Source organism: Balearica regulorum, chromosome 28, assembly GCF_011004875.1.
Source record: "Balearica regulorum gibbericeps isolate bBalReg1 chromosome 28, bBalReg1.pri, whole genome shotgun sequence".
Lineage (NCBI taxonomy): Eukaryota > Metazoa > Chordata > Aves > Gruiformes > Gruidae > Balearica > Balearica regulorum.
Genome location: NC_046211.1, coordinates 1145774 through 1173735, shown reverse-complemented (window position 1 = coordinate 1173735; position 27962 = coordinate 1145774). Strand labels below are relative to the sequence as shown.

Sequence of the window (27962 nt, the reverse complement as noted above, 5' to 3'; positions counted from 1 at the left end):
GGATGAGGGACATGGGGGTGACATGGGGGGTCCCACTCCCTGCCAATGTCACCATCCTACCTCCCACCAGCAGCGTGGTGCCGCTGCCCAAATGCAGGTCCCAGTCCGTCTGGTAGGCACACAGGTAGAGCCCGGTGTCGCTGGGCTGGGCATGGTCGATGCGCAGGGTGACACTTTGCTGTGTGAACTCGCAGGAGAATCGCTCCTTTAGTTTGCTCTGGCAATCCAGGAGCAGTTTGGGTTTGTCCCCGCCATCACGCCGGTACCAGGACACTTTGCCTTTACTCTCCATGGCCTCGCTGGCCTCGCAGACGATCTTCGCCTCCTTCCCGGTCTCCACAGTCAGGACAGGCTGGGGCTGGTGCAGCCTCAGCAGCGCTGCCGGGGCTGTGGGAACCAACCGTGGGCTCATTTCCCCCTGCGGCCTCCAGCCCAGACCCGCCGTAACCCCCACCGCCGCCCCCCCAGCAGCCACTTGCTCCAAAAAGCCCAGAAATCTCCCCAAAGCAGGGCCTGGCCACCCACCCAGGCAGAGCCACAGCAGCCCCGTGGAGCCCAGCAAGCCCCTGGCCGCCATCGCTGGCCGCTGCTGGGATGGGGGGGCAGCTGCTTTTCAGGCAATTCTCTGCAGCATTTGATGGCAAGTCTTCCTCCCTCACGGCCAGCAGCTGCACCCAACTCCCTCGTCCCCCTCACGCCCCCAAAACGCCCTTCAAAGGGACAAAAAAGTGCAAAGCCCTTCCCAGCCCCCAGCCCTGCCGCTGCCTTTCCTGCTGCGGTTCGGCACACCGAGCCCTCGGCCAAAGCAGCGGCGCCCAAAAACAGCACAAAGCCCCATTGCTGGAGGTGGGGGAAGGGGTTTGGTGTCAATAAACCCTGCAGAAGCGATAAAATAGAGCAGCGAGGCTGACCGCAGCCATCTCCAGCTCGAGCAAAGCCTCCAGCTGCTGCAGAACGGCACAAGGTAGAGATTATCTATTGCACGACGTAGAGATACTGCTGGCGTTGGGCTCCTGGGGGATGAAACCCCCCCTTGCAACACGGAGCTCCCGCAGAGCAAATCTCCGCGGCAGAAGGGTTTTGGCCAGCATGTGCTACGGGCTCCTGGGGACCCTCCTGCTCCTCCTGCCAGGTACGTGCTTGCTCCAGAAATACCCCGACCCGGCTCACGTTTGCTCTTGGCGGGTTTTCTGCCCCAAGAGATTTTTAGTCGACTGGAAAGCCTGAATTGCAGCCAGCCCACCTCAAAGCTGCTCCCCCCGTGCAGGAGGTGTCTCGGCAGAGGGGACGTGGGTCCAGCAAAGCCCGGGGCAGCTCTGGGTGCTCCCTGGAGAGACGGCGGAGCTGAGCTGTCACATCTCGGACTACAGCATCCACGTCAGTTGGTACAAGGAGAAGCCGGACGGCAGTTTGTTCTGGATATACCGGAGCTGGAATTACTCCTTTCCGATGGGAAAATACTCAGGGAGGATGAAAACATGGTACGATTTCTCCCTCACCATCAGCTCTGCACAGAGGGAGGACTCCGGGGTTTATTACTGCAGCTCCTCCTCCTTGTACCCCTCGTTTGGGAATGGGACCAGGCTCATTGTCACTGGTGAGTGTCACCCGGTGGCTGGGGACATCCCGGGGGAGGTTTGTGCCACCCCTTGACACCCAGTTTCCCTTCTCAGATGCCACCGAGCCCCGGCTCTCCATCCTGGTGCCCGTCGATGCAGAGGAGCGCAGGCAGCCCCCGGCCAGCTTCCCCCTGCTCTGCCACCTCCACGACATCCCTGCGGGCTGGGACACCGTGCGCTGGCAGCCCGGCGGGGAGGTGACACCGCTGATGGCGGCGGCCGTGGATGAGTACGGTGTCCTCGGCGCCTGGAGCATCGTCTGGGTACAGGCCGACCGCTGGGACGGGGCTGCGACGTGCACGGCCGTGAAAGGCAGCACGAGCAGCACCGTCAGCGTCACCATCGGTAAAGAACCCGGGGAGGGTAATTAGTGCGTTCCCCCCCACCCCTGCAGGTCCCCCCTTCCATCCACCCCCTGCACCCCAATTCTTCCAGCCTTTCCTCCTTTAGCAAATCCCTACAGCCCAATTCCTCCTCAGGAAGGGGTGGGTTTGGAAATCCCTCACCCCTCTCCCATCTCCTCGCTGGGATTCCCCTGCCCTGAAAGGTTTTAAACCTGCCCCTTCCCCCTTGATGGGGCCTGAGCCCCCATTTATGGGGGATTATGGATGCTGAACACCCTTTTTTGGGGCATTGTCAGCCCTGATCTCTGCTTTATAGGAGATTCCCCACCATTTTATCCCCATTTCAGGGGATTCTCAGCCCTGACCCCCCCCTCTTCGGGGCATTCTCAGCCCTTTCATCCCCATTTCAGGGGGTGCTCGGCTCTCCAGAGTGACCAAACCCACCCTCCCCCCTCTATTAACTCTCCTTTCCCCCCCTCCGCAGAAGGATGCCCTTCCTGGCTGCTGGCACTGGGGCTGTCCTGCGTCTCCCTCCTTTTCCTGCTCCAGCTGACCATCCTGCTCTGCCGTCGGCGTCTGGCCAGAGGTGACCCCCCCACGGCACCCCCCTCGCAGCCCCTTCGCCCCGACTCTCTCCTCGCCACCCCCAGCCACCCACGCTCCCACCCGGGAGGTAAAACCGCTTCCTCAACCCCTGCCCGGAAATAAAGCCGTTTCTTTCCAGCCGTGCAACGCTGCTCTGGTTAGAACCCAACACCTTCACATTCACAATTCCCTCCGGACTTTCTCCGGGGGGAAAATAAACCCCCACGAGGCGAGAAAGTTCACTGTGGGCTGCTGGCGCTGGTGCAAACGCTGCTGCATCCCCGGGCGCCTGCCTGGAGCATCCCCCAAAGCGCTGCTGCCTGCTCGGCTCGCCCAAAAGCCGAGGGTAAATCTGGGCGGGGTGGCGGCTCGCACTGGCGTCCGGCTGCCGGCAGCACCCAAGGGTTGGGTGTCCCCCCCAAACCCTCCTTGCGGGAGCACTGCAGCTCCCCAGCCTGAATTCCAGCCCTTTGCGTGGCAGGAGCAGCTCAGAAGCAGCCCGGCAGCTTCCAAAACCATCACAACTGGGCGCGAGGCTGGGTTTGGCACCAAATATTTCATTGTCTGAGTCAGAGGGAGCAACTTTTTCACCTCCAGAGCGATTGTGAGGGCTGCTCGTAGACGGTGTCGTCCCCAAACCGCCCGGAAAGCTTGTTGCAGTGGTTTCGCAGCTCATGAGCACACAAGTGCTCCGGAAAAAATGCAAAACCCCTGGGGAGCTGCCAAGTGGCGGCAGCGAGGTGGGATGGCACGAGCCAGCGCGGTGTCACCGCCATCTAGTGCCACCGGGGCACGGCCCCACCGCCCGCAGCCTCCCATTTGGGTGCCCGGAGCAGCTCCAGCAGCTCCAGCATCCCAGTTTTTCCCTTCAGGGCACTGGGGCTGGGGCATGTGGCTGGGAACGTGGGAGGGAATTTGGGGAGGGAGCCACGTGGCCTGCTCTCGATCCCAAAAGTCAGCGTGAATTCAAGCTCCGTGTTGCAAGGGGGGGTTTCATCCCCCAGGAGCCCAACGCCAGCAGTATCTCTACGTCGTGCAATAGATAATCTCTACCTTGTGCCGTTCTGCAGCAGCTGGAGGCTTTGCTCGAGCTGGAGATGGCTGCGGTCAGCCTCGCTGCTCTATTTTATCGCTTCTGCAGGGTTTATTGACACCAAACCCCTTCCCCCACCTCCAGCAATGGGGCTTTGTGCTGTTTTTGGGCGCCGCTGCTTTGGCCGAGGGCTCGGTGTGCCGAACCGCAGCAGGAAAGGCAGCGGCAGGGCTGGGGGCTGGGAACAGCTTTGTGGTTTTCCTTTCCTTTGAAGGGCGTTTTAGGGGCGTCAGGGGTGACGAGGGGGGCAGGTGCAGCTGTTTGCCATGAGGAAGACTTGCCATCAAATCCTGCAGAGAATTGCCCAAAAAGCAGCAGTAGCAATAGGATTTCGGTTATTTGCCTAAAGCCGCGTGCTTGGGAGCGAGCCAGGGTCAGGAGGGTGGACCCAGCCCCACTTCACTCCTGGCCAGCATCCCCAAAATGCTGAAACCCCCCCAGTTTCGCCCTCCTCCACGCCTGGTCCCAGGCAATGCCCGGCTTGGGACCTGCAGCATCTGCCCCGGGTTTTGCCTCCATGAACGATTTTCTGTCCGCCTGGGAGGTTTTGGAGGGGCGTTCAGCATCCCTCCAGCCCCGAGCATCGCCCGGGCGGGTTTATTCCCCCAGGATGCTCCAAAGAACCCCGAGTTGTTCTCGGAGGCTTCAGAATGGGGGCTGTGAGGTGCCAGGGATGCTCTGGGATGCGGCGCGTGGCCGAGCGGCCGCCGTGTCCCTGGTGATGAAGCCGGCAGGGTGGGGGGGTGTCGCTGGCCCTGCGGTTTCGGCAGAGGCGGCAGCTCTGCGGAAGGGCTCAGCTCGGGGAGGAGCTGGCCCCCCCATCCCAGCAGCGGCCAGCGATGGCGGCCAGGGGCTTGCTGGGCTCCACGGGGCTGCTGTGGCTCTGCCTGGGTGGGTGGCCAGGCCCTGCTTTGGGGAGATTTCTGGGCTTTTTGGAGCAAGTGGCTGCTGGGGGGGCGGTGGTGGGGGTTACGGCGGGTCCGGGCTGGAGGCCGCAGGGGGAAATGAGCCCACGGTTGGTTCCCACAGCCCCGGCAGCGCTGCTGAGGCTGCACCAGCCCCAGCCTGTCCTGACTCTGGAGACCGGGAAGGAGGCGACGATCATCTGCGAGGCCAGCGAGGCCATGGAGAGTAAAGGCAAAGTGTCCTGGTACCGGAGTGATGGAGGGGATGGGCCCAGCCTGGTCCTGGATTGCGAGAGCAGGAACAAGAGAAGATTCTCCTGTGAGTTCAAGAGGCACAGTGTCAGTGTCACCCTGCGCATCGACCATGCCCAGTCCAGCGACACCGGGCTCTACCTGTGTGCCTACAAAAAATTCTCGTACCTGCATTTCGGGAACGGCACCACGCTGCTGGTGGGAGGTAGGATGGCGACATTGGCAGGGAGTGGGACCCCCATGTCCCTCATCCCCTGCTGTCACCCACACCCTATGTCTTCCTGCAGCATCCTCCATCCCATCCGCCCCCTGCTCTGTACCCCTCCATCCTTGGGTCCCCTCTATCCCTGGGTCCCCTCCATCCCTGTGTCCCCTGCCTCCTCTCCATCCCCTGTGTCCCCTCTGCCCCTCCATCCCACCTCCCCGGCCCCTGCCCCCCTCAGCCCCCCCTGCACCCCCTCTCCTTCTTGCAGACAGCTGGATGGGCACGAGCTGGGTGATGGTGCTGGTGCCCCGTGGGGGTCCCCAGGGCCCCCCCGGCCCGGTCTGTGCCGTGGGTAACACCACCGGCCCTGTCCTCGTCTCCTGGCTGGGGGGGCCCAGGAGGGTGCTGGGGCTGGGGGGCGGCACGGGGCCGCTCGTCAGCCCCATGGGCACGGCCACAGGAACCGGGGGGCTCTGCCAAGTGCAATTCAATGCCTCGGGGCCCCCCATCCAGAGGAGCGCAGAGCTGTTCAGGGCTGCGGGTGAGTACGGGGAACATCCCCCCCAGGTGGGTCACCCGTGGGGAAACTGAGGCTGCGGGGATGGCCTGGCCCAGGCTGGGGGGATGGTGGGGGATGGTGGGACAAGCCAGCCCCTCTCCTTCAGACAACTGCAAGATCCTCAACAATGGGGTGCTGGCTGGGACCACGGTGCTGCTGCTGCTGCTCAACATCTGCCTTACCATCTGGTACCACCGCAGCACCACACCGATGGGTAAGGAGCGTGGCATGGGTGTGGGGGTGTCCCACCATGTCCCCCGCTGTCCCCCAGTGTCCTTTCCATCTCGCTGAATCCCCCTCCATCCCTGATCCCCCTCCATCCCTCATCCTGCTCCATCCCCTCTGTCCCCCTCCCTCCCCTCCATCTCCACCCTAGGGACACGTCTCCCGGCTCTGTCCCCTCCAGGCCACCAGCCTGGGACCACAGAGCCGCCTGCGCCACGGGAGGATGAGGTGAGGCCGTGCGGCCCCCGCGTGCCCCCGGGCTGGGCTGGCAGGGAGGCAGTGTCCCTCTGCAGGGGACGGGCGCAGCCCCGCTGCTGCCCGGCCGGTGGGGAAATTGGGGCTGCGCGGGTGGCTCTGACGCCATCATCCCCCACAGGAAGAGCTGCAGTACGCCCAGCTGAGGTTCGCTGCCCCAGCCAGGCGCATGCCCTGACCCGCAGCCGGACGCGGTGACGGCCCCGACCCCAGAGCTCGTCCCTCCGTGCCCGAATCCCCCCGGCATGGCGCTGTTGAACCTCCCCCCCATCCCGCGGCGCTGGGGCGGCTGCACCCGCTTTGCGGCCAAGGACGAAATAAAGAGGTTTGGGCTTGGGCGGCAGCAGCCTGGCTCGATGGCGCGGTGTGCCCAGCGTGTCCCCCCCAGGGCCTGTCCCCAGGAGCGGGACAGAGCGGGCTGAGTGCTGGGGGCAGAGAAGGCCACAGGCCGCTTCCAGCCACACTTCTCCCTTCCATAAGCCACAGCCCTGGCTCTCACGCTCGGCGCCTCCATCCGCCGTGCCCCAGCCCAGCAGCTCCCTCTTCCTCCACGCACCGTCCCTGTGTGCAGCTCCCGGGGGCTCCCGGCAGAGCCCAAACACGACGCATTGAGAACCCCCCCGGCCCACCTCCACTTTCAGGCTGTGACGGGGCCTTTGCCATCGCCGGCCGTGGGATGCTGTGGGAGGGGATGCTGGGGGGCCCGTCCCAGAACCACGGCTCCCGCCCGCTTCTTTTGGCGTTTCCCTTCCTTAGTTCGACCCACATCAGCTGCACCAACCCCCGGGCGCCTTCGAGGGCTCTGAGCAATGGTGGGTGCTTCCCTCCCCTTCCCCTTCCCCTCCCCACCAAAAGACCCCTCCGCCTGCAGCACCCACCCAAACGGGGGTTATTGCAGAACCCCAGGTCGACAGAACCCCACACTGCTGGGGGTGGGCAGGGACCTCTGGAGATCATCTCGTCCAAGCCCCTGCCAGAGCAGGATCACCCAGAGCAGGTCGCACAGCACGGCCTCCAGGCGCGTTGGGAATGTCTCCAGAGAAGGAGATATCCTTTCAGTCTTCTCTTCTCCAGGATAACCAGCCCCAGCTCTCTCAGCCCTTCCTCATACCAGACATGCTCCAGGCCCCTCCTCATCCTCGCAGCCCTCCGCTGGACTCTCCCCAGTACTTCCCTGTCCGTCTGGAACTGGGGAGCCCAGACCTGGACACACAACGCCAGATGTGGCCTCACCAGGGCAGAGCAGAGGGGCAGGAGAACCTCCCTCGACCTGCTGCACACGCTCTTCTCAGTGCACCCCAGGACACCATTGGCCGCCTTGGCCACGAGGGCACACTGCTGGTCATGCAGAGCTTGCTGTCCACCAGGACTGCCAGGTCCTTCTCCGCAGCGCTGCTTCCCAGCAGGTCAACCCCTAACCTCTTGCCTGGGGTTATTCCTCCCTGGGTGCAGGACCCTCCACTTGCCCTTGTTGAATGGCATTGGGTTCCTCTCCACCCAGCTCTCCAGCCTGTCCAGGCCTCGCTGAATGGCAGCGCAGCCTTCTGCTGTGTCCGCCACTCCTCCCAGTTTGGTATCCTCAGCAAACTTGCTGTGGGTGTGCTCTGTCCCCTGTCCGGGTCCCTGATGAAGATGTTGAACAAGACCGGACCCAGCACTGACCCCTGGCGCACACCACTCGCTACAGGCCTCCAACAAAACTCTGCGCCGCTGAGCACAACCCTCTGGGCTCTGCCATTCCGCCAGTTCTCTACCCACCCCACTGTCCCCTCAGCCAACCCACACTTTCTAACCTGGCTAACGAGGAGGTTAGCAGAGACGCTGTCAAAAGCCTTGCTGAAGTCAAGGTAGACAACATCCACTGCTCTCCCCTCATCCACACAGCTGGTCATGCCATCATAGAAGGCTATCACATTGGTTCAGGCAGGATATCCTCTTTGTGAATCCATTTTCACCATGCCCAATGATCTTCTCCTCCTCCTCCTCTGCATACTTACTGAGGACCCCCAGCATGAGCTGTTCCATCACCTTTCCAGGGATGGAAATCAGGCTGACTGGCTTGTCATTTCCCGGGGCCCCTTTCTTGCCCTTTTGGAAGGCCAGAGGGACATTGGCTTTCCTTCAGTCCTCAGGCACCTCTCCTGATCTCCAGGACCCCTCAAAGATGATGGAGAGCGGCCTAGCAAAAACATCTGCCAGCTCCCTCAGCACGCGTGGGGGGCAGCCCATCAGGGCCCATGGATCTGTGGATGTCAAGATCACCTAGATGTTCTCTGACCCGATCCTCCTCGACCCAGGGAAGGTCGTCCTCTTGCCAGATTCTCTCTCCTACCTCCAGGGTCTGGGATTCCTGAGGGCCGGCCTTAGCAGCAAAGGCTGAAGCAAAGGCGGCATTCCGTAACTCCGCCTCCTCTCTATCCTCCATCACCAGCGCACCCACCCCATTCAGCAGCGGGCCCACCTTTTCCCTAGTCTTCCTTCTGCTGCTGATGATGCAGTTGGAAAAGCCCTTCTTGGTGTCCACGCCATCCCCTGCCAGTTTTCATTCCCAGTCGGCCTCAGCCTGCCTTCTTGCATCCCTACATTCTCTGACTACATCCCTATAGTCCTCCCCAGGCCCCTTTGCCACATGCGGGAAACTTCCTTCGACCCTTGGAGTTTCTCCAGCAGCTCCTTGCTCATCCACGCAGGTCTCCTTCCTCCAAACCTTCATTTCCTCTTCTTCGGGATGCACCGGTCCTGAGCTCGGGGGAAGTGGTGCTGGAATATCGACCAGCTCTCCTGGGCCCCCTTACCTTCTAGAGCCCCAACCCACCTTTCCAAAAAGGAAAAAAAAGGCTTTTCCAAATTGGGGAATGAAGCAAAGCCGCACGACAGCCCCTTCTCGCCTCATTTTGCTGCCAGGGCAGGAAAAGGCACTGAAGAGCAACCGCCGGATGAGCACAACGAGCGACTCCTCTCCTTGCGCTGGAGATGCCTCCAGTTCTCCCGGCTGCTCGGTGAAGCCCAGATACCGCCGGGAGCGCCGGGGCTGCATCCGCCAGCGTGTCTGTGGGTGCTGGGTGGGATGAATAAGGGCGTTTGGGTGGGCTGCTGGCACCAATTCTGTACTTGAAGGGAGAAGTGTGGCTGGAAGCGGCCTGTGGCCTTCTCTGCCCCCAGCACTCAGCCCGCTCTGTCCCGCTCCTGGGGACAGGCCCTGGGGGGGACACGCTGGGCACACCGCCCCATCGAGCCAGGCTGCTGCCGCTGAAGCTCAAACCTCTTTATTTCGTCCTTGGCCGCAAAGCGGGTGCAGCCGCCCCAGCGCCGCGGGATGGGGGGGAGGTTCAACAGTGCCATGCCGGGGGGGGTTCGGGCACGGAGGGACGAGCTCTGGGGTCGGGGGCGTCACCGCGTCCGGCTGCGGGTCAGGGCGTGCGCCTGGCTGGGGCAGCGAACCTCAGCTGGGCGTACTGCAGCTCTTCCTGTGGGGGACGATGGCGTCAGAGCCACCCGCGCAGCCCCAATTTCCCCGCCGGCCGGGCAGCAGCGGGGCTGCGCCCGTCCCCTGCAGAGGGACACTGCCTCCCTGCCAGCCCAGCCCGGGGGCACGCGGGGGCCGCACGGCCTCACCTCATCCTCCCGTGGCGCAGGCGGCTCTGTGGTGCCAGGCTGGTGGCCTGGAGGGGACAGAGCCGGGAGACGTGTCCCTAGGGTGGAGATGGAGGGGACGGAGGGGGACAGAGGGGATGGAGGGGGATCAGGGATGGAGGGGGATCGGGGATGGAGGGGGATCAGGGATGAAGGGGGATCGGGGATGGAGGGGTGACAGCGTGATGGAAAGGACACTGGGGGACAGCAGGGCACATGGTGGGACACCCCCACACCCATGCCACGCTCCTTACCCATCGGTGTGGTGCGACAGTGGTACCAGATGGTAAGGCAGATGTTGAGCAGCAGCAGCAGCACCGTGGTCCCAGCCAGCACCCAGGTGGTGGGGGTCTTCCAGCTGCCTGATGGAGAGAGAGGCTGCCTCGTTCCACCGTGCCCCACCTTCCCCCCAGCCTGGGCCAGGCCATCCCCGCAGCCTCAGTTTCCCCACGGGTGACCCACCTGGGGGGGATGTTCCCCATACTCACCCACAGCCCTCAACAGCTCTGCGCTCCTCTGGATGGGGGGCCCCGAGGCGTTGAATCGCACTTGGCAGAGCCCCCCGGTTCCCGTGGCCGTGCCCATGGGGCTGACGAGCGGCCCCGTGCCGCCCCCCAGCCCCAGCACCCTCCTGGGCCCCCCGGGCCAGGAGACGAGGACAGGGCCGGTGGTGTTACCCACGGCACAGACCGGGCCGGGGGGGCCCTGGGGAGCCCCACGGGGCGCCAGCACCATCACCCAGCTCGTGTCCATCCAGCTGTCTGCAAGAAGGAGAGGGGGTGCAGGGGGGGCTGAGGGGGGCAGGGACCGGGGAGGTGGGATGGAGGGGCAGAGGGGACACAGGGGATGGAGAGGAGGCAGGGGACACAGGGATGGAGGGGACCCAGGGATGGAGGGGAGCCAGGGATGGAGGGGACCCAGGGATGGAGGGGTACAGAGCAGGGGGCGGATGGGATGGAGGATGCTGCAGGAGGACATAGGGTGCGGGTGACAGCAGGGGATGAGGGACATGGGGGTGACATGGGGGGTCCCACTCCCTGCCAATGTCGCCATCCTACCTCCCACCAGCAGCGTCGTGCCGTTCCCGAAATGCAGGTACGACACCTTTTCGTAGGCACACAGGTAGAGCCCGGTGTCGCTGGACTGGGCAGGATTGATGCTCAGGGTGACACTGTGCCTCTTGAACTCGCAGGAGAATCTGCTCTTATTCCTGCTCTCGCAATCCAGGACCAGGCTGGGCCCGTTCCCACCGTCACGCCAGTACCAGAACACTTTGGCTGGATACTCCATGACCTCGCTGGCCTCACAGATGATCTTCGCCTCCTTCCCGGTCTCCACAGTCAGGACGGGCTGGGGCTGGTGCAGCCTCAGCAGCGCTGCCGGGGCTGTGGGAACCAACCGTGGGCTCATTTCCCCCTGCGGCCTCCAGCCCGGACCCGCCGTAAACCCGCCGCCGCCCCCCCCAGCAGCCACTTGCTCCAAAAAGCCCAGAAATCTCCCCAAAGCAGGGCCTGGCCACCCACCCAGGCAGAGCCACAGCAGCCCCATGGAGCCCAGCAAGCCCCTGGCCGCCATCGCTGGCCGCTGCTGGGATGGGGAGGCCAGCTCCTCCCCGAGCTGAGCCCTTCCGCAGAGCTGCCGCCTCTGCCGAAACCGCAGGGCCAGCGACACCCCCCCACCCTGCCGGCTTCATCACCAGGGACACGGCAGCCGCTCGGCCACGTACCCCATCCCAGAGCATCCCTGGCACCTCACAGCCCCCATTCTGAAGCCTCCGAGAACAACTCGGGGTTCTTTGGAGCATCCTGGGGGAATAAACCCGCCCGGGCGATGCTCGGGGCTGGAGGGATGCTGAACCCCCCTCCAAAACCTCCCAGACGGACAGAAAATCATTCATGGAGGCAAAACCCGGGGCAGATGCTGCAGGTCCCAAGCCGGGCATTGCCTGGGACCAGGCGTGGAGGAGGGCGAAACTGGGGGGGTTTCAGCATTTTGGGGATGCTGGCCAGGAGGGAAGTGGGGCTGGGTCCACCTTCCTGACCCTGGCTCACTCCCAAGCTAGCGGCTTTAGGAAAATAACCGAAATCCTATTGCTACTGCTGCTTTTTGGGCAATTCTCTGCAGGATTTGATGGCAAGTCTTCTTCCCTCATGGCCAGCAGCTGCACCCACCCACCACCCAAAACACCCTTCAAAGGAAAGAAAAACCGCAAAGCTGTTCCCAGCCCCCAGCCCTGCCGCTGCCTTTCCTGCTGCGGTTCGGCACACCGAGCCCTCGGCCAAAGCAGCGGCGCCCAAAAACAGCACAAAGCCCCATTGCTGGAGGTGGGGGAAGGGGTTTGGTGTCAATAAACCCTGCAGAAGCGATAAAATAGAGCAGCGAGGCTGACCGCAGCCATCTCCAGCTCGAGCAAAGCCTCCAGCTGCTGCAGAACGGCACAAGGTAGAGATTATCTATTGCACGACGTAGAGATACTGCTGGCGTTGGGCTCCTGGGGGATGAAACCCCCCCTTGCACCACAGAACTGAAATTCCAACTGATGTTTGGGAGTGAGGGCAGGGCATGTGGTTCCCTCCCCGAATTCTCTCCCACGTTCCCACACAAATTCCCCCTCTCCTACCCCCCCCCCCCCGCACACGGAAATCACAAATAATAAACCCTGCGGCTGGAGGATGTGCTGCTCCCTGGGACCCTCAGTTCCCCCTCCCGGCATCACCCTGCAGTAAACCCAGCCCAATAGGGTCCCACTGCTCGGGGGCGGGCGGTAAAACCACCATTTCCACCCAATTTCTGTCACCCCAGGCTGGAAAACCCCACGGTGAGGGGGGGTTGGGTGACACATGGGGCTTGTCTCTCACAGCCCCCCCAGTGCACCAGCCTGGCAGGGAGAGCAAATCTCCGCGGCAGAAGGGTTTTGGCCAGCATGTGCTACGGGCTCCTGGGGACCCTCCTGCTCCTCCTGCCAGGTACGTGCTTGCTCCAGAAATACCCCGACCCGGCTCACGTTTGCTCTTGGCGGGTTTTCTGCCCCAAGATATTTTCAGTCGATTGGAAAGCTTGAATTGCAGCCACTAAGCACCACCATCGGTAAAGAACCTGGGAAGGGTAGTCCATTCCCCTCCACCCTTCAGGAAATCCCTACAGCCCAATTCTTCCTCAGGAAGACACGGTTTGGAAATCCCTCACCCCTCTCCCGTCTTCTCGCTGGGATTCCCCTGCCCTGAAAGGCTTTAAACCTGCCCCTTCCCCCTTGATGGGGACTGAGCCCCCATTTATGGGGATACTCAGGCCTGAGCTCCCCTTTTTGGGGCATTCTCCACCTTTCATCCCCATTTCAGTTGATTCTCCACCCTGACCCCCCCTCTTCGGGGCATTCTCAGCCCTTTCATCCCCATTTCAGGGGGTGCTCGGCTCTCCAGAGTGACCAAACCCACCCTCCCCCCTCTATTAACTCTCCTTTCCCCCCCTCCGCAGAAGGATGCCCTTCCTGGCCGCTGGCACTGGGGCTGTCCTGCGTCTCCCTGCTTTTCCTGCTCCAGCTGACCATCCTGCTCTGCCGTCGGCGTCTGGCCAGAGGTGACCCCCCCACGGCACCCCCCTCGCAGCCCCTTCGCCCCGACTCTCTCCTCGCCACCCCCAGCCACCCACGCTCCCACCCGGGAGGTAAAACCGCTTCCTCAACCCCTGCCCGGAAATAAAGCCGTTTCTTTCCAGCCGTGCAACGCTGCTCTGGTTAGAACCCAACACCTTCACGTTCACAATTCCCTCCGGACTTTCTCCGGGGGGAAAATAAACCCCCACGAGGCGAGAAAGTTCACTGTGGGCTGCTGGCGCTGGTGCAAACGCTGCTGCATCCCCGGGCGCCTGCCTGGAGCATCCCCCAAAGCGCTGCTGCCTGCTCGGCTCGCCCAAAAGCCGAGGGTAAATCTGGGCGGGGTGTCGGCTCGCACTGGCGTCCGGCTGCCGGCAGCACCCAAGGGTTGGGTGTCCCCCCCAAACCCTCCTTGCGGGAGCACTGCAGCTCCCCAGCCTGAATTCCAGCCCTTTGCGTGGCAGGAGCAGCTCAGAAGCAGCCCGGCAGCTTCCAAAACCATCACAACTGGGCGCGAGGCTGGGTTTGGCACCAAATATTTCATTGTCTGAGTCAGAGGGAGCAACTTTTTCACCTCCAGAGCGATTGTGACGGCTGCTCGTAGACGGTGTCGTCCCCAAACTGCCCGGAAAGCTTGTTGCAGTGGTTTCGCAGCTCATGAGCACACAAGTGCTCCGGAAAAAATGCAAAACCCCTGGGGAGCTGCCAAGTGGCGGCAGCGAGGTGGGATGGCACGAGCCAGCGCGGTGTCACCGCCATCTAGTGCCACCGGGGCACGGCCCCACCGCCCGCAGCCTCCCATTTGGGTGCCCGGAGCAGCTCCAGCAGCTCCAGCATCCCAGTTTTTCCCTTCAGGGCACTGGGGCTGGCAAGGAAATAACCTTGGCTTTTTGGGCTGCTGGGTTTCTCTGCTGCGCTTGGAGGAGGAGGAGGAGGAGGAGGAGGAGGAGGAGGAGGAGGAAGGCTGTAAGCACCGGGGGGAGGGAGGGGATGTTGGCTAGCAATGAGGGGTGGTGGAAAAATAAGAAATGTCCTGATTGCTGGGTGAGCGACTGAGGTCTGGGATTGAGATCAGGTTGTGCCTTGTGGCGCCCTGTACAGCAGCCATCAGAAATTGCTGTGAATCGGGGAGAAAAAGGCTTTTCGAAGTTGGAGAATGATCAAAGCTGTACAACAGCCCCTTCTCACCTGATTTTGCTCCTGGGGCAGGAAAATGCACCGAAGAGCAACCGCCGGATGAGCACGACGAGCGACTCCTCTCCTTGCTCCGAGGATGCTCCCAGTTCTCCCGGCTGCTCGGTGAAGCCCAGATACCACCGGGAGCGCCGAGGCTGCAGCTGCGGGCGTGTCTGTGGGTGCTGGGTGCGATTAATAACCCCTCTTTTGGTCAGTTAATTTAATTAATTCTTAATTTTCATTAAGAACTACTGTTTAAAACTGCTTTTTCTTTTTTTTTTTTAGTTTCAAAGTATTCATATTATTATTTCCTGGTCTCTCTTGCAGAGCCGCACACCCTGGTTGGCAGCAGCCAGCCCAAGCAGCTGCTGGTTTCAAAAGGGCAGGGAAGCGCAGGAAAGCTTTATTTAGAGTCCAAAAACCCCACCAGACAGTGAGAACAGCCTGTTCAGGAGAAAAGCCCCTCCATTCCCCAAAGGACTCCCATGGGAAGGGCAATTCATCCCACCTACCTCTTGGTTGATGCCCAGCATCTCAGGGAGTGGTGAAACCCAGCCAGTGCCAGGGAGGAACAGAGTTTTTGGGTTTCCTTCATCCATCTTCTCGTCTCCTACAGCGAAAACACGAAACAATGTCCCCTCCAGCCACTTCCGCAGGAATCCTGCTAATGTCATCTGCTCGGGCACCAGTCTTTGTGAAGGGAAGAGTCTTATTTACCAGCTGCATTTTCATTTCCCTTCAAGTTTTGCTTCCGCCTATTAAAGCTGGGAAATGACGCAACGCATCCGAGAGCCGGGAACGGCGATGATCTCATTCACACCTTCATCCTCAGAGTCAAACCCACGGTCACGGTGCAAGCCCCCGACCGCAGCCTGCCGGGCTTCACCGCGCCGGGATGCTCAGAGCATCCCCGGGATGCAGCACCCCCAGCATCAAGAGGAGCAGGAGCCGGTTTTGCCATCCCTTCCTGGAAAAGCCTTTTAGGTTTTGGCTCGCATGCTGCATTTTTCCACGTGAAAGGCATCGCTCCCACGCCACTCGTCCTTTTACAGTTTGATTTCAGCACGTAAACCTTAGTAATTAAAAAAAAGAGAAGATATAAAAGCACAGAGATTGCACAAAATAGGAAACAGGTTTTGGGAAAGGAGCCCGAGGTCGGGAATGGAAAAGACGTTGAGTTTGGCTGCTTTTTCGGCGATGTTTTTGCTCTGTGTTGCAAGACGTGGTAAGTAAGCAAGAACAATGGTAAAAGGGAAAAAATTGAACAAAAATAGAATGTTTTCTTTTGCCAGCTAGAAACATAATTCAAAGTCTGCACCCGCATTTCCCCAGTGGTCCCCAGCACCCGAGGACCGCCCCTCACGCCACGAAGATGCGGAATGCTGCTGAGGGATGCTCAAGTCGCACACCGATGTGTTCACAGTCATGCAAGAACAGCAGAATTTGGTGCAAAGGGTTTGTTTGTCCCCTTGTATCACCCCATCGGGCATTTCATCCAGCTCCCTTAGCAGCAGCTCCACCCTGCAGGTACTACACTTGTTTTTTCCCCAAGTTGTTTCAAGTTTTATGCCATCACATCCAACCACGAGGAGCTGTTCTCAGCCCCAAGCCAGCAAATCCCTCTGAATTCAGACTCGATATTTGCATGCCAAGAAGTTTGTCTGTCCAACCCCATCCGTTCATCTCATAAAAGCCACCACCGTCCTCATGAACCTTCCCTGCCCCTTCCCTCCCCGTCACTTTATAAACAGATTTTAACTCTTTCACCCCTCCACATCTCCCCACGCTACCCCAAGCGCCTCCCAGCCGAGCCGGCATCTCCATCCCCAGTGGATTTCATCTCAACAAGGTCAGCTTTCTGCTTGGGTTGAGATTTTGAGTTTTGATGTTATTTTTGTGGGTCGAGGGGAGGGTTTGGAGATATTTGCTTCCTGCTTGCTTGGTCACTCAGCATTCCTCTGTGCTGAACCCTTTGCCAAGTATCTCCCTACGGGTGGGAAAAGTCCCTTCAGCAAAGCACGTACAGCCCTGGGAGGCTGCAAACTGTTGTGGGGATGTGCTTGAAAAGTTCTTCGGTTGGGTCCTCTCTTGGTTCAAAAAAAATCTGCCTTTGGAAATCCTTGGATTAAAATTGACAGCAATCCTTGGCTTAAAATCAATGGCAATCCTTGGCTTAAAATCGATAGGAATCTTTGGGTTAAAATCCATAGTAATCCTTGGTTTAAAACTGATAGCAATGCTTAGTTTAAAATCGATGGCACAAGGATGAGAAAAACATTGACTGCCGCTGCTTCCCCGGCTGGTTGCTCCATGGATGCCTGCGCCTGTCCTACCGCAGCCAGTGCTTTTCCACCCCCCATCTCAGCCCACGCCCCCCCCTTTAGTCTCAGCTCAGCCCAGCTGTTTGCCATTAAACGCCTGAATCCCACTGAAAAATTCACTTCCGTTTTCTCATCTGCAAGAGGAAACTCCCGAGCCCACATCCCACAGGGGCAGGCACCCACCGAGGAGCGAGGGGGGATCGGACGCAGCCCCCGGGTTTGGGGCGGAGGCATCGTCCTCCAGGCATTTTGCTGGAGAAAACAGAAATATAAAGCTGGGAAAAGATTTTTACGGTGGGGAGAACGTGCTTTGAGGGATGATGGATAAATACAAGGCTGGAACATGGTCTGCATCTCCTCCTGAGGTTGTCCCATGTTCAACCACTCTCCTGGCTGGGAAGGGTTCTCTTTCCAGGTGAATTTTCCTAGTTAGGAATGTCTTTTCGTCGTATCTGAAAAATCTCTCTTACTTTCTAAGACTTAACTTGCTCTTTCTCAATCTGCTGGCATCCATCTCCTGCACCACATCCGAGAGCCTCCAAAACGCACCGTCACCCATTACACTCGAGACATCTGTTGAGAGAGGAAACCCTTTTGGGTGAACATGTGGGTTTTTTCCCCCAAAACCTGATTTTTATCGCTGCATAAGCAATAAAATCACAGCAATTTCAGCATCCCCAGCAGCAAACCCACAGTGGTGAGGAAACCACGCGCTGCTCAGGAACAGATTTTATACCAGCTTGGTATCCCATCCCACTTGGTGGGTGAGGGTGAGGTTAACTTTTTAATTCTCTGTGTGGTAGTCAGGAGTAATGACAGTTACTCGAGAGGTTCAAACAAATCACAAATTTACTCAAAACTCAGTGGAACTACAAAAGATAGAGGCTTGGCAAAACTTGTGATGGTATTACCCTAATGTACCGAACATGAAGCTAGAGACAAAGAGAGTGGCAGAGAGGGACAAAGAGAGAAAGAAAGGGAAGAAAAGAAAAAGATATCACCACCCTTGGATCCAGCGACGTTCTCTGCTCGTAGTTGTAGTCCTCAGGTGGTGGGCGCACACCGAAAACTTACGTTTCCCCTTTTTATAACCCAAAGTGCCCGTCCCGTAGGCAGGGGTCTGTCATCACTGAGCAGGCGCAGTGTGTGCTCGGGAATGTTCTAGAAATGAGTCAGTGGGTTGTGGGGGTCTTGGGGGTCTCACTGTCCCCCGCCTCGGCCTTGACCGAGTGATGATCTTTCTTGTGTTCTTGGTTGACATTCCCTTGTTATCAGTTTATCCCTGCTTGTGTCAAGACATGTGTTTGCGCCATTCACTTGTTATCAGAGCCTTACACTTGGTCACACTTAATTTACCTCCTGCTCCTTCTATTCCCCTTTTGCTTCACATCCCAGTTAACACCAGTTTCCACCAGCATCACGCCACCTCCTTGGAGAAGGCCTTCTGCACCCGTATCAGCTTTTCCCCACAAAGCAGAAGAGCCAGCTTTTTTTTCCTCCCCATTTCTCTTCCAAGAAACGTTTACCAATTATATTTTTTATGAGAGGAGAGGAAAATAAGCAGCTGATATCAATGTGTACCAAGGTACCACACCCTGCGGACGCAGTAACAGGATTCAACTGTAAACACCAAATATAGCTCCTAAAACACCCCAACCTGGGGTATTTCTATCTACCATAAAATAAAATAAACCTGCGACCGTTTGCGTTTCTTCTTACTGATGGAGAAACTGAGGCATGGGAAGGTGAAATGAAGCCAAGAAAAAAATCCCCCAAGATTTTAAGGGAAGTCGGGAACAATCTGGCTCCCAGTCGTTGGTTCTGCCTCTTAATCGCCGCCTTCTCCACAAGAAGGATTTGCTATTAATAACTCCTGTTATATTCCGTTATAACATAATCAAAACCATCCTCCCTTTATTTGCGAGCTCATCCAGCGGCGCTAACCCTCTCTGGGGAAAAGCTTCCCAAGATTTGCAACTCAGCCATCGGAAAAGTCTTTACAAAGGGAAAATCTTGTATCGTTGGAGCAGCGTCACAGGCATCGCACGTCTCCCGGCCCGTACAGGACAACCTCTAGCGCAGCCTGACATCGCACCACTTGGCAAATTGCAGAAAAAACTTGTCTTTTCTCCGAGTGTGGAGGTTGTTCAGTCCAGCCCTCGCAAGAGTCATTTCCTGCCTCCGCTGGGACGTCTCAAGAAATTCAGCAGCGCCGAGCCGCACCGGCAGACAACACCAATACATAGGATGACAAACTTTTTAATTGCGGCATTCTTCATTCTTCATTTTTTACAAGGTAAATATGTTTTGTTTTTTTCCAGCTTGCAATTTAATTTAATCACGCTGCTAAGCGCTGGGCTCAAATTATTTCTACGCTGCTGGGATGCTGTACAGCAATCGGGGTGGGGTCGCGGAGGTTGGAAGGTCTTGGGGTCTTTGCTTGGGGATGGGGGTCAGTAGCAAAACAAAGAAAAAGACAAGGGAAAACATGATGCAAATACTAGAAGTTACAGTAAAGTGTGTGCTTGGAGAATATATAGTCTGTGCTTGCAGAAAACTGCATGTGCTTGGAGAATAGAGTCTGATAATTAATGTTTTCCATATTGCATTTAAAATAATTTGCAATATACAGCTGGGAGCTATTAAGACAGACAGATACAGCCAAGGGGAAAAAAAAAAAAACCAAAAAAAAAAACCAAAGAAGATTTCCTGAAATATTGGGTGGGCACCTTTGGAGACATGGGGAGACCGAAGTTGGGGGCAACTGAGGGAGGAAAACCATGGTGCTGGCAGCGCCTGGGAGGGACAAGCAGCAGCTTGAGGCAGGAACCTGAAGCTAATTAGGGACGAACACACGTGCAATGAAGTAAATGTTTCTGCGAAGGTGAGCTGGCAGGCAGCACCAGCCGAAGAGCAGGTAACTGGAAACTGGCAGCTGCCTGCGGCTCTGCCGTGCCGGTCAGCTGCAAAGAGCCTTCCTCCTTCTCTACCATGAAGCCAAACGCGAAACATCACATGAGGGGTTAAAAGCGGCCGAGGAGGGGGGGAATTTCCAGACCGAAGGTCTTAGTGGCAATATAACTCCTCTGTTATTCTTAGCATGGCTCCAGTGTAAATACAACAGCCAACTTGGAATAACTTTCTCAGAAAACTTTGTGGATGGGAGAATGTGCCCCAAGAGCCGGCGTTTACAATGCTGGAGCCAAAAAGGGCAGAGTATTTTCAAAGGGCGAGCGCGGGAAGGTGTGGGGATGGATGGGCTACGCCAACTCCCCATTTCGGTCTGATTTTCCCCAAAAAGCTCAGGATGGGGATAGGATGGGTCGAAGAGTTTTACACAACAAAGCTGAGCGATGGATGAGGCTGTGCTATACCACAACCCGCAGACCCCACACTCCTACCCTGGCGCAGAAATCTTTAGGCTGGATTGCTGTTTTTAGATAATTTCCTAATGCTGAGAGTTTTTGGATCCAGGTTTCTCGCTCAGTCTGCTGCCGGCACTGAGAAACTCGGGGCTGCATTAGGAAAAGGTGGAAAGTTTGAGAGGGGGGTACCCGGAACTCCAGCGGGCCCTGGGGATGACCAATGGCACCATTAAAATTATTAACAGCATAATTTATTATAATATTATCTTTAGATATGAGTGTTAAAATGTGTTATTGTATGAGTATCTTATTATTGTACGAGTATGCAAGTACTATAATATTCCCAATTAGCCTGCTTTATAAAATCTCCCAAAAAAAGAAAACGTATTTAACCTTGTATTTGGAAAAAGGAAATGAGTGACTTGATAAGACTTTGACAATGCCATACGATTCAGAAATCTATTTATAGTGACCCAACCCTAAGGAAATGCAAGGCTCCTTTCGGAGCCTTCAGGAATTTCACAGCAAAAAGCACACGAGGAATAAAGCAGCCGGGTCGGTAGCTGAGGAGCGGCTCCAAAATGCATGAAGCAAAACTTTGAGATTCTCCCCAAAATAAAGTTGAGGTACAAGGTGCAGGAATGCAGCTGGAGGGCTGCAACCCCATTACTGCATCTCCTTCTCCCAGCACATCTGAACCCAAAATAAAGGAAAAAAACCCACCTGGGATGAGCTCTGGTCCCACATGCAACATGATACCTTTTGTTGTGAAGTCTCTGATTTAATTATGGGCCAGATTACAAATCCATTACTCCCACCAGGGAATAGGTTTTGCACAAAGCGCCAATAAATCAACGAAACTATTCATGTGAAACCGTATCCAGCCAGCTCGATGTCTCTGCTTACAGGGCTGGTTGATGAACCCTTCATTTTTTGTTTGTTTTTAGGGAATGCTGAGATCAGAGGAGAAGAGGATATAATGGAGTTTTTATACGACTACGCATCCCATTTCAGTGAGAAAGTCTTGCTTTTTTTTTTTTTTTTTAAATCATTTTATGCAAGTCGCACAAGCAAACTGGAATAATCAGGGTTGGAAAGGATGCTGGGAGGTCTCCATCCAGCCTCCACCAGGCAGGGAGATCAGGCTTTGCCCATAAAGACCGATGCAAAGACACCGAGAAGCCACCGAATCGAGTCCTCTGCAATTACAAACAACCCCCAAGGGACACTGAGCCCATCCCACTGCCCTGTGCTGCCACCAGTAAACCCCAGTGCCCTTTTTTCTCTTGAATTTAAGCTAAAAGCTCAAGGCTGCCACACATGGCAGAAGGAAAGGAACGCTCTGCCATGGCCTGAGCTCCCCGTGGCATTGGAGCTTTGCAGAAATGCCCATAGGAAAATGGATCTGAGGTCCGGGGAGATGTCAACAGATGAATTAAGAGGGTTTGCTGAATCGCGGCTGCATGGGAATTCAAGCGGCTGGTTATTTATCCGAGTTATTCGGATTAATTTGAATTACATTGACTGTTCATAGGGGAAAAGATGTGCAATAATAATGTCATGATATAAGGGTGGGACTCGCCTAATGCTGGATGATAAGCACAGAGCACAGGCGTCACTGATCCCCTTTAGCGTCAACAGAGAGAAAACAGTACCCAGTATCTCCACTGACTTTAAAAGGAGCCTCTGGAGACCCCCTCAGATGAAAACATTTATGTCTGAACCACAGCAGGAACCTCCGACAGAAATGGGAATAACCTGTAGGAAACACATGCCCTGACACCAAAGGGGTCTGACCACTATAAATTAAGCCATGCTTTGGTGTAAAACATAACCCAGGATTAAAACTAGAGTTAAAAGACACTTTTCTGGAGCTGTTCTGTCCCCAGTGGTTCTCGTTATCATCTGAAATCACACTTTGTCGAGCCAAAAATGTTACTGAGATGGACTAAGGGTCCAACCTATGCAATGGATGCTCAGTGTTATTATTATAATGGCTTCAGTGGGTAAGATGCTTGCCTGGCTGTACTGAATATTAACGCAGACTCATCAGGACAACGCTTTCGTTCCAGGTGATTACTTATATGCGAATGGAAATTATTCTGAGAACGTCACGTTAATACCTACCGCGTATTCATATGAGGTGAGTTGGACTTTCTCTTCGTATTTGCAAAAAAGGGGGCCTTGCTTGCTGAAACCACTGAGGCAAGAAGAAATAAATGGATTTAAAACGTTGATTTTTAAATGAGTTTGGGCAAAGAGCGTCCATGCAATAACTGGGATTAGTTTGCCACAGACCTATTTTGCCAGTTTGCACAGAAGCAGCTCAGAGCAGGGGAAATTCCGTTTTCCCAATTAAATAATCAAACCCATCCCAATGAGGGATCCCTCTGACATCGTAGGTTCTTCCTTTTCCTATACACCCATCCAAGCACTGTCAGGGCTTTGGGGAAGGGATTTCGAAGAAGATGCCACCACCAGATTTCAGTGCTACCTCCCTTCACTCAGTGATGGGTAAGGATGCTCCAGGGCAATGACGGGATTTCTCCCCCAAGGAGCAAGCACCCGCGATAGGAAGGCAGAGGAGCTTGTCAGGCCATAAACTCTGCCACAGGCTTTTGGCATATTAAATCAAGTGATTTTTTGGGACTGATTTATTTTCCTTGACTTGCCAGGAGATTCAGGAGTCAGTGGGATCGCCCCTCCGGTGTCACCTCCCTCTCGTCCTCCTCAGCCTCCTGGGTTTCCTGCTATGACTCCCTGCGCTGCTCCTCAGAAGGTACCAAAGCCCAGTAGGATTTCAGTACTAACTTAAAGCAGGTTTTAAACCAGCAAAATTCTATTCTTTCTAAAGCAGCAGTAGCAAACAGCACTTCACAGCAACTTTTCAAAAGAATTCAAAAATAATTAAACCTTTTGGGCATCTAGCTGCAATGTTAGGGACAACTAAAGAAGCTTTAATTGCTACTAAAAACCTGAAAGAGGAATTTTAGGGTATTTTTCTAAAGCACCCAAGAGACTTCCTTACATACAACCTTCAGTAGGAGTTTCAAAATGGTGCAAACCCTGGCCCAAACTGGGTCTCAGACACAGCCACCTCCGCTGCTCAACCACTGAAATCCCCCTTTTTTATTTTATTTTTGAAGCTCATCAACAACCCAGGTGCACACGAAATCCCCGTCCCGCCACAAATGTGGCTTGAAACACAATAGAAGGACGTGGCAACCACTTCCTCACCTTTTCCCCTCGTTTCAGATACAACGGCTTTGATGAAGAAAAGACCATCGTCACTGCGTTCAAAGTCACATCCTCTAAACGAAGCCGTCACCTGTTTTTAGTACAGTTGTGACTTTATGTACAAAGTTTTCAATAGATGGATGATGCCGTCCCAAGCCATAAAAGTTGTGCAAACACTGAAGAGCTTTGTAATGACTAGGTTCTTTCCTATTTCCTATTATTCTGTTGTAAATATGAACTCCTGCCAAAAAAAAAAAAAATTACTAACAATTGATGTTCAGTCTCTAGTGTGAAGCCACCAACACCCTCCGGGAAAGCAAGAGAAACTCCAGCCCCATCCACCGCCGAGCTAACCCAATCCTCCTGCCCCCAATTCCCAATTTCTGCAGGAAAACCTCAGCACCTCGAGGTCCAGATGCAAATTTTGCCATGTCCCATCTTCCCAGGCCACCATGTTAAATGAGGTTGTTTTGGGACAAACCCTCCACGCCGGCAACCATCAAACTACGAGGTTTCATTTGCAATGGCTTGGTAAAATAATCAGTAAACAGCAGCAGAACAGGAGTAACAAATGCAAGAAACTTGTACAGTGCTCATCCCGTCAAAAGGATCTTTTCAAGCATCTAAACCCGTAAGCTGTTACCTAGAAAAAGCAGGCAGACGTTTTCCACTTAGTTTTCTGCAGAATTGCTTTTAATACTATTTATTTCCTAGAAACACCCAGTGACACCTGTGGTGCAGTAAGCTGGACCAAAAAATAAGTCCCTCCAACCAATAGGGCCCACACCAGCTCCCCATGCAGAACAAACCATGCCAGAAATGGGTTTTTTTGGTCAGGAAATCTCAGTTTTGGCCCAGCTGGGGAAAAAAAATGCAATCCCACACTCTGTGTCTACACTGCTTTTTTTTTTTTTTTTGAAGAGTTAAGGGGAAGGAGAGGCAGTAAACCTGACCCAGGAGCTCCTGCGTGGTCTTGGAGCCCCCGCAAGTCAATGGAGGTCGAGTCAACCCAAAGAAAGAGCCAATGGTGGTCATGTCTGCACGGCCCCCAGGGTTTGCAGAGCTTCCCGCTCCCTCCAGCTCGCCCTCAAAAGCCGAGGCAGAAGTTCCCCACTTGCCAGAACTGGTACAACCCAAACCCATCCATCCCCACACAGCAGTGCTGCCATAGACGGTGCCATCACTGGCCAGTCCCACAGTCTCACAGCTCTCAACCTTGAAAAGTAGAATTACTTTATTTTCTAGGGAAGCCAAGAAGCTCCCAAACAGGACCGGGAGCTGCTGAAGGGAACCAGACCCAAATGTGCTGCCAGCCAGTGCCACCTCCTGGCTCCTCACTGCTATAAAAGTTGATAAAAAAAGAGGAGAGCTCAGGAAAATAATTTGTGAACACACAGCGTTGAGATTTTCAACCCTGCAATGAAGAAAAAAAATAAAATGAAGGGGTAACAAAATACGTGCATGAAACTTATAATATGCTAAGTTTATTAATTAAAAAAAATTAGTAAATAATTAGTGGCATCGCTCCTCAATGGTGGCAGTCCTGACACTGAAGGACAGAAAACCACAAGCCCTTTCCAAAAGCACGAGACAAACCCACCCAGAGAAGTTAAATATGGGAAGACATATAAAATAAACCCAGTCTATTGTAAAAACCCAGCTTAGTATTATAACTCATTTTAAGCCCAAAAGGGCCAAAAACTATATTCAGGTTATAGTGGTGTTTAGGATAAGGAATGTCCTGACCTAATTACAACTAACGATGTATAGCTGGAAACGAGCTCACCACTTTCCCAAAGCTGGTATTATTCACCAAAATCTCTTTTGGTTTATAAATGCTCTTTTTTCTTGTACGGGTCCCTGCTGCCAGGCTCCACTCCAGCCGGACCATCCTCAGCCACCCGAGGCAAAATTTCCGGGGGAAAATCCCAGATTTTCCATTTCGGCACCTGCAGTATTGCAAATGATATTAAAAGTGAGCAAAACCCACTTGTATCAGTGAAAATTTGTATTTTCTTTGGAAGGATACATTTGTTTTTCCTGTTAGAAATACAAAATCTCACCCAGGGTCCCTTCTGATGGTAAAACCGGCAGCTTTTCCTCAGTCCGAAGCCAGGGGTGAAGCCATCCTTGTCCGGACACTTTCACAAGTTGTTTTCCCAGATTTACACCTTTTTTTATCGCTCATGCAACACCCAGCCCGACCCTCGGCTCTGCAAACGGCCGCCCAGCTCTCCCCTCCACGGGATAAGCTGCTTTACCACAAAGAGGATTTCCCTCTGGTTTCGAAAAACCTTTCCTAGTTATCTTCAGGCAAGAAGCAAGCAGAAGGTCTCTCAAGGTCTCTCGTGGTTTCTTTAGCAGCACCTTATCAAACTCTTCGAGGAACAAATTGCGTTGCATCCGCTCGCAGCGCGACTCCCAGGATCCGGGTGCGACATCCTGGGGGAGCTGCAGGTCCCGGGAGCTTTGCAAGCGCCCAGGAAAGTCCTGCAAAGCATCAATATAACTCTGCTATCCTGCAGCGGAGGGTAACAGCATTTTTTGGATGCATTTAACATGGTTCAGCCTCAGAAGGGGCATCCAGCCCCTGCAACCTCATGGATGCAAAATAAAAAGGGGAAAAAATAAAAAAGGGGGGGCGGGGGCGGCTTTAGGGCATCTCACTCCAGGGGTTGGGGATCTCGCTTTTTGCAACAGGAGGAACCACGGGGGGATCAAAACGCCCCGGTTTCACCCCCAAACCCACCGGTGATGCACACGGCTACGCAAGAGCAGCTCGAAGTCGCCCTCCATGGGGCCAGCGAGGAGGTAAGCGACTCTGGGGTTTGTAACCCCCTTTTTTTAGAGGCCTGTTAAGATGAATTTGTGCAGATTTACAAAATTACTGATGAGGGCTGGGACTGGACTCCTGCATTTATTACTCCTAAGTTATTGTCTTCGCTCAGTGTCCCAGTACATCCATCAATACCGACCTTACATCAGATTTTAAAGCCCTGATGCTGAGAACGAGAATCATTTCCATCAGCATCACACGGAGCAACTGGATCTAAACCAAACAAACTCCCCATAATTCTCCTTTTATTCCTTGACTCTCCCATTTGCCCTCCTTTGGCATGCTTCTCGGACACTTTTTCCCTACGAAGAGTGCACAAGCATGACTTTCTATTCGAGACCCCTAAAATAAAATACCTTCCAGACCAAATACGGCACCAAATTGGCAAGATTTGATCTTTTCGACCCCATTTTTAACCCCTTCTCAAATAAGCAGAGAAACAAGCTGGCTAAACTCTCACTATTTGATGCTGAAACAGGAAATACTTTCTCCACTCAGTTTACACAAAGCAGAATAGATCAGAGATTCCCATGTAGGTTTTTTCTTTTTGCCTTTTTTTTTTTTGTTCTGCTACTGAGTTGCCAAAATGTCTGGGGCTATTTGTGTCTCAAAGTTAAAAGAATCAACATATAAATATTTGGAATAGCCTGTCTAGGAGGGACTGACACTTCCAGCCTGGCAAAGCATTCCCGCCTGTGCTTAACATTAAGGATGTTCGTGGTTTATAGGCACGATTCGGCAGCCACGGCATGGCTGGAAATCAGCATCTTCCAGGAACAGAGCTTTAAATATAGAAATATTATTTAATTTTCAATAGCAAAAAACATTTTCCAGGCTTCCAGATGTATATAAACCATATATATCCACCCAGAGGTGCCTCAAAATTAAAGAATTATGCTACTACAGAGCTCTTTGCTCACACATCTGCCTTCTTCTATACAGCCTATATGTTCGCCAAGCTGCCTTCGTGCATATTAATACAAAATAACGCAAATTAAGACCAACGACGGCAGCCGCTTCTCAGCCCCGGGGGCCGTGGGAAGCCCGGACCAAGGTTCGGCCAGACCCAGCCGGTTGTGCAACGAGACGAACAAAAACTCCGTGCAAACTCCCGCCGTGCAACTGGGCGTGCAACACCAACTGTGCAACTTTGTTTGCAGTCCTCCGCGCAATCAGGCACGCAAAAACCTCGCACGCAGCCCCTCGGGCAAGGCGCCATGTGCAAAGCCCCACCTGCGCCGTCCCCGTGCAACCAGCCGTGCAAACACACACACACACCCCCACACACCCCCCCCCGCTCGTAAAACCACGCCTGGAGCCTCAGCCCCGTGCAAACGGTCGTGCAAACCCCCGGGAGCGGCTCACCCCAGCGCAACGGGGACTGGGAACCCCCCACCCGCAGCGCCCCCGACGCCATACAAACACCCCCCCCCCCCGCGCAGCTTCACGTAACCGGACACGCAACCTCCCACTCGCAATGCCCGCCCCACGCAAGCAGGCGTGCAAAACGTCCACGTGCAAAACGCCGCTTGCACCATCACCCACCCGTCCCTCCTGCAACTAGGCGTGCAACCCCCCCCACGCGTGCAACCCCCCCCCACGCGTGCAAACCCCCCCCCACGCGTGACCTCCCCGCCACCACGTGCAAAGGGCGGGGGAGGGGGGGCGCGCGCGCGCCCCTCGGTGCGCGCCGCTCCCGCCAACCCCCGCGCGCGCGCACGCACACACACACACAAAAAACAAACCCCGCCCATTCCTTC

At 55.5% G+C, this 27962-nt stretch overlaps 1 protein-coding gene and 1 long non-coding RNA gene across 2 annotated transcripts; one reads left to right on the top strand and one right to left on the bottom strand.

The window, feature by feature from the left end:
- Window positions 1–60: 60 nt before the first annotated feature.
- Window positions 61–27272, bottom strand: LOC142598477 (uncharacterized). The gene is made up of 7 exons (XR_012832661.1): window positions 25430–27272; window positions 23367–25315; window positions 22257–22329; window positions 15161–17337; window positions 14956–15053; window positions 10846–11060; window positions 61–178 (listed from the first exon to the last, which is right to left on the bottom strand). It is a non-coding gene; the product is annotated as an uncharacterized LOC142598477 (long non-coding RNA).
- On the top strand, window positions 708–2019 carry LOC142598476 (uncharacterized). Its single transcript, XM_075737134.1, has 3 exons — window positions 708–1132; window positions 1268–1597; window positions 1674–2019. The coding sequence occupies exons 1-3, from the start codon at window positions 1021–1023 to the stop codon at window positions 1988–1990; spliced, it is 759 nt and encodes a 252-aa protein (XP_075593249.1). The 5' UTR covers window positions 708–1020; the 3' UTR covers window positions 1991–2019.
- Window positions 27273–27962: the final 690 nt, after the last annotated feature.

Excerpts from the sequence above, each read along its gene's own strand:
- LOC142598476 (XM_075737134.1), top strand. The coding sequence starts at position 1,021 with ATGAAACCCCCCCTTGCAACACGGAGCTCCCGCAGAGCAAATCTCCGC. Across the intron at positions 1,133-1,267 it reads CCTCCTGCTCCTCCTGCCAG|GAGGTGTCTCGGCAGAGGGG; the intron begins GTACGTGCTTGC and ends CCCCCCGTGCAG. Across the intron at positions 1,598-1,673 it reads GACCAGGCTCATTGTCACTG|ATGCCACCGAGCCCCGGCTC; the intron begins GTGAGTGTCACC and ends TTCCCTTCTCAG.